The sequence below is a fragment of the Otolemur garnettii genome, unplaced genomic scaffold (assembly GCF_000181295.1).
Source record: "Otolemur garnettii isolate 467f Iridium unplaced genomic scaffold, OtoGar3 scaffold00028, whole genome shotgun sequence".
In the NCBI taxonomy this organism is placed as follows: domain Eukaryota; kingdom Metazoa; phylum Chordata; class Mammalia; order Primates; family Galagidae; genus Otolemur; species Otolemur garnettii.
This window is the reverse complement of record NW_003852423.1, coordinates 13,207,829-13,213,456: the sequence shown is the minus strand read 5'-3', so window position 1 is coordinate 13,213,456 and position 5,628 is coordinate 13,207,829. Positions and strand designations below refer to the sequence as shown.

General features: G+C 43.1%; 1 protein-coding gene across 1 annotated transcript; it reads left to right on the top strand.

Annotated features, from left to right (window-relative positions):
• The first annotated feature begins 526 nt into the window (after positions 1 to 526).
• On the top strand, positions 527 to 4,186 carry NEUROD6 (neuronal differentiation 6). Its single transcript, XM_003788558.2, has 2 exons — positions 527 to 1,044; positions 2,354 to 4,186. The coding sequence occupies exon 2, from the start codon at positions 2,375 to 2,377 to the stop codon at positions 3,386 to 3,388; it is 1,014 nt and encodes a 337-aa protein (XP_003788606.1). The 5' UTR covers positions 527 to 1,044; positions 2,354 to 2,374; the 3' UTR covers positions 3,389 to 4,186.
• Positions 4,187 to 5,628: the final 1,442 nt, after the last annotated feature.

Sequence of the window (5,628 nt, the reverse complement as noted above, 5' to 3'; positions counted from 1 at the left end):
ACAGCAGAATTCCAGAGATGGAAAGACAAAAACCTAAGTGATAATTTTTATGTTTATTATGTCTGAACTGAAATGAGAAAGAACAAGTAAGTTAATGCTGGGAAGAGGCAGGGAGAATAAAAGAGTAAAGTTAGTGACTTTCGGCAGAGGACAAAGTCCGTAGTTTGAAATCTTTAACAATGGACTTGCAGCGTCTCTATAAAAGTTGTTGAAAGGTACCAGCAAGGGTAGGAAGGGGAGCTTCAGAGGATGTCTTTCACAGACCCCAGATGGAGAAGCTGTTCTTTTATTCCAAATTCTTAAGAAGCACAGAAGTCTTCCATGTTAATAAGACGACACACAGGCACACTCCTAAGTTACATGCCGTGAAACATAAACAAGGAAATAAGGAGACCTTTGTTGACCCCTGTTCGCTTATACAAATCTTAGTTTGGCTAAGCATCTTAAGACCAGTTTCCAGCTCCTTTTCCCGGCTTTCTTTCCCTGGTACCCAGAGGCACAAATGGGATGGTGATCTTTACAAAACAACACATCATCAACAACAAAAACCCCTCGCTCACACAAAAGCCCACCTTGTAAATGAATGGAATATTAACGACTACCTAACAGTTGCACCGTTGGCAGGGCGAAACTGAACACTAACACACAGCTATTCCTACAGATTGCCAGTGAAACCCAAGCAGCTCGAGGAGAAACGCACCTACTGTATGTGAAATGCTGGTGCAGATTTTTTTTCCCTATCAGTCTAACCTTCTGTGTTGATGCATGAATGCTGGTACCCACTTACAGGGATGCCAGATGATCAGTGCAGAATGAAGGTCCCAAGAGAGAGGATCACATGGCTCTCTCTGCCCTGTGACGTCACTAGCAGATGGCATGGGTACCAGCTCTGGCAGTTGGCATCAATGTCACTTTTTAGAGATCAATGAGATAGTGCAGATATACACAGATCTAGAGACTCCAGGAGAGGATGCGACACTCAGCCTGAAAAGATTTGGAAGATCCAAAATGAAAACTGATTATTGAATGAAATTAAAACCTAAGGTAATATAAATAAAGATATACTTCAATTGATGCTGGCTTTGCATGCAAGTATTTAAAGATACAGTGTCACTGTCTGATAGCATTTGTATGCTCTTTGCCATCTATAACTTCTTATCATATTTCATTCTTATGATGCAATTATAACATACTTTTACTGCTATTATGTAACACTACAAGTATGTGGACATTACTAAGAGTTTGTGTATGTGTACGTGTGTATGTGTGTGTATTGAGGGGGCTGGAGATTGTTAAATAGAAAAATCTGTCTTATAATGTGCCTATTTGTTTGAAGACTTTAGATGAAAATACTTGCTGCTTCACCAAACAAAAAACAAAATGCATTTGAAACACAAATTATTTTCCCCTTTCATTCGGGATTCTGAACACACGTGCACAATTGCAGTCAGAATCCTTGGACCGCTCCTGTCAGATATTAGCTAGAGGGAGACTTCTGTGGCTCACAGAACAAAAACACTACGAGAGTGTTTTTTGTCCGGGATGATTTGAACAGCAGTAAACAGATAATGACATTTGGAAAAATTTTTAAATGGAGATAAAAGCGATCTCAACATTTTCTTTGATTAAAAGACATTGCCAGTGATTTTTATTTTTTCATTTGTTTATGGAGTTTATTCCAAATTAGCCTAATCCCCTTTTCTTTCTGAAAGCTGGGAAAATAGTGCTCTTTTACGTAATTCTTTACTGATCAGAAAGAAAAGAACAGTTTTAAAATGAACTCTGATTAATCTTTTCTTTAAATTTGTGTCTTCCCACAGTCACTTGTCTAAATTCAAAGTTGTCTAGGACAGAAAATAAAGTTAAGGTTAATTTTTTTTCTGAAAGGAAAAAACCACACAAATTTGTCAGCTCATGGAGAGGTAGCAATTTTTATTTTAAAAACTGGCTTCTCTTCTCATTTTGTGCTCAGGGGAATTGGAATTATTGAAATTCTGCATTGCTCTATCGTGTTTTACAGTTGCTTAAATTCCACAATCTTTTTGGGGTATTAAAATCCAGTTTAAAAGTCAAAGATAAATGAAGATGGTGGTGATACCACAATAAATGCTTTGTGTTTTATTTTCTTTTGATAATTCGCCCGTGTAAATTAATCCTATTGCATGCATCAATGTTTTTAGTAATTGTTAGTTTTCACGAACTCAAAAATTATATTTAATGTAAAAAAAAATAAGTCCTGGAATCAGTCATTTCCCAGTGTTTTTGTAGTCTTATGATTAAGTCCTTGAATATGTTTCAAATGTATAAACTTTAAAAATGAAAACACTTTAAATATTGTGCTGGCATTTTTCAGGTAATTTAAGATTAGAGAACCATGTTAACACTACCATTTGATGAGTCTGTTGTCATGCCAGAATCCCAGATATGCAGAAAGTTTTCTAGAGAATGCGAGGACCAGAAGCAAATTAAGAAACCAGAGAGCTTTTCCAAACAGATTGTTCTTCGAGGAAAAAGCATCAAAAGGGCCCCGGGAGAAGAAACCGAAAAAGAAGAGGAAGAGGAAGATAGGGAAGAGGAAGATGAAAATGGGTTGCCCAGAAGGAGGGGTCTTAGAAAAAAAAAGACAACCAAGCTGCGACTGGAAAGGGTCAAGTTCAGGAGACAGGAAGCTAATGCACGAGAGAGGAACAGGATGCACGGCCTCAACGATGCTCTGGACAATTTAAGGAAAGTGGTCCCCTGTTATTCTAAAACCCAAAAACTGTCCAAAATAGAAACTTTACGACTGGCCAAAAACTACATTTGGGCACTTTCTGAAATTCTGAGAATCGGCAAGAGACCAGATCTGCTCACGTTTGTCCAAAACTTATGCAAAGGTCTTTCTCAGCCAACTACAAACTTGGTGGCAGGCTGCTTGCAGCTCAACGCCAGGAGTTTCCTGATGGGTCAAGGGGGGGAGGCTGCGCATCACACAAGGTCACCCTACTCTACTTTCTACCCACCCTACCACAGCCCTGAGCTCACTACGCCCCCAGGGCATGGGACTCTTGATAATTCCAAGTCCATGAAGCCCTACAATTATTGCAGTGCATACGAATCCTTCTATGAAAGTACTTCCCCTGAGTGTGCCAGCCCTCAGTTTGAAGGTCCCTTAAGTCCTCCCCCAATTAACTATAATGGGATATTTTCCCTGAAGCAAGAAGAAACCTTGGACTATGGCAAAAATTACAATTACGGCATGCATTACTGTGCAGTGCCACCCAGGGGTCCCCTTGGGCAGGGTGCCATGTTCAGGTTGCCCACCGACAGCCACTTCCCTTACGACTTACATCTGCGCAGCCAATCTCTCACCATGCAAGATGAATTAAATGCAGTTTTTCATAATTAATGAGGAAAATGAAAATAAACAGTGGTCATTCACCTCCCCCGTCTAATTAAGACAAAGCAGATGCTTGTGGGCTGAGTAATTGGCACAACTCTATCTAAGGTGTTTACTAGTTTCTGAAGTGTGTTTCAACTCTTGTGAGAATTTTCTATGTAATAATAAATCTCTTTTCGTATGAGAACTTTTCCTTTTCTTTTGTCTGTAAAGCACTGTGATTTTGTTTCTACTGGAAGGATTTTTTTTTCTTCCTTTATTTTCTTTTAAATTCATTTAATTTTTTTTAAACAAGGTGTCGAAGAATATACTGTGGAATAAAGACATGCACAGAGTATAACTCACTGTCTATTTTGGTTGTACAGTAATTATAAAATGCATGTTATTAAAATCAGATGAGTAAAATGACGTGTTTATAATTATTAGGAATTATATATTATGTATCTTTGAAAAATTGGGATTTTAAATATCGAGAATTATCACTAGTGATATTAGAGGATGCATTTGAGGATGTTCAACAATATAAAAAGCTATGCAATTTTCTTTTTATCAAGGATTAAATCTAAATGAGTTCAATTGGTAACTATTCCTCTTCAAGTATTTGCAGATGGGGGCAACGTAATACTTCGGTAGGTGGTATCATAATTTGGGGACAATTATTTCAATCATAAAGAAAAAAATTTTGGGCATTTGTTTTGTATTTTCCAGAAATTATCTGTACAGGTTTGCTATCACAATGTATAATTGTGTCTTTCCACCCCACATTTTTAAAAGCAATTAAACATACATATTTCCACTCATAAAGGACATCTATTAGCTGTGATATTTTGCATGATACTTATTATTTCCTGGTACACAGCTGCTTTCTGTGTCAAATACTCTTCCCTCTCCAGTTTCAGAAATATTTCTAGATTACAAAACCATAGGAGCTAAAACACTTTTTTTTTAATGGCCAAAGCGCTTACAATATTTTTTTTTTCCAAGTGTCTTAAATGAAAGAAGAGAAGCCCATGAGGGTTAAACGTCCTGGGGAAACAATGATAAATCCTAGTAACCTTCAACTAGAGCCTAAATTCGGTGGCAAATTTCCAGCAAACACCAGAGTGGATGTTAAAAATGGAAGGTTTTTCTCTGCGCCGTTTAAATAAGTCTGGCCGATCAGAAGCTAAATTCCGTGTGATTAAAAGTTTTCGTAGAAAAGGCCACCACGAACTTCCTTTAGCAGCGCCTCAGGAGCTAACCCTCCAGCGAAATTGAGTCCCTTCTAGAATAAAAGGCGAGGTGGCAGCGACCTCGCTCACGATGCCCTCTGGTGCAGGTCGGCCTCCCAGGGGGAGGAGGGGGCAGCTGCGCAGGGGGGCGAGGGCAGCAGAAAGTGGGTGCAGGGTGGCGGGACGGCGCGGGTCTCCGGTGGGCACCAGCGGCGCTGCCCTCGTGGAGCCCGGTGGGCACCGCTGGAGCCGGCGCAGGCCGGACAGGGCCTGGCGGGTGGCGCAGGGGGAGGCTGCGGGAGACGCGGCGCCCGCTCAGTGGCCTTCGGCGCACAGGCTGCACCGCCCACGTCCGTCCCGCAGTGGGCGCCCTGGGGTCCGGGGGACCTCGCCCTGCCAGCAGCTCCGGCCGCGGCGCCCACGCTGATCCCGCTGGTCCGGGGAACGGGCCGCGCTGCGCTGGGAACCGGCCAGCGCGACACAACGGGCAGGCCCAGCAGACCCTGCCCAGCATCCGGCTCAGAGGAGCGGAAAAGGGGGTCGCCCTTTCACCCTCCCTGTCCGCCACACTGCGGGGACACGGCGGAGGCGGCGGCAACAACAGCTCCAGCTTGCCCAAGCGCAGCCAAGAGAGGATCCTGTCCTCCCCTGCCATGGCTGGAGGGACTTTGGGAGCCGAGACTGCGAGACCTGCGCCCTCTTCTCCAGAGGGTACAGTAGCCCTGTTCTCAGCCTTCCCAGCTTGAAGTCACTGGGCCTTGGTGCGCAGGGCAGCCACAACCGAGGGGCAAAGGTGCCCAGCAGCTGCTGGCGCGGGAGTAGGGAGTGATGAACGTGTCCTGCTAAGTGGATGTGTTAGCACCTGTTCATTCAAATCCCGCGAGGGCAGGGGGAAAGAAGCCGGAAAAGAAGAGGAATCGTGCCCTGCTGGGGGAGAAGGAAGTTTGCCTAAAGTAGAGAACCGCCTGTCCCTCTTTGTCTTGAGCACAGGGGTGACTTGCATTTGCTTCCTCCATTTGGGAGCAAACCCTGGTCTCC

Coding starts and splice junctions, on each gene's coding strand:
- NEUROD6 (XM_003788558.2), top strand. CDS start 2,375: ATGTTAACACTACCATTTGATGAGTCTGTTGTCATGCCAGAATCCCAG.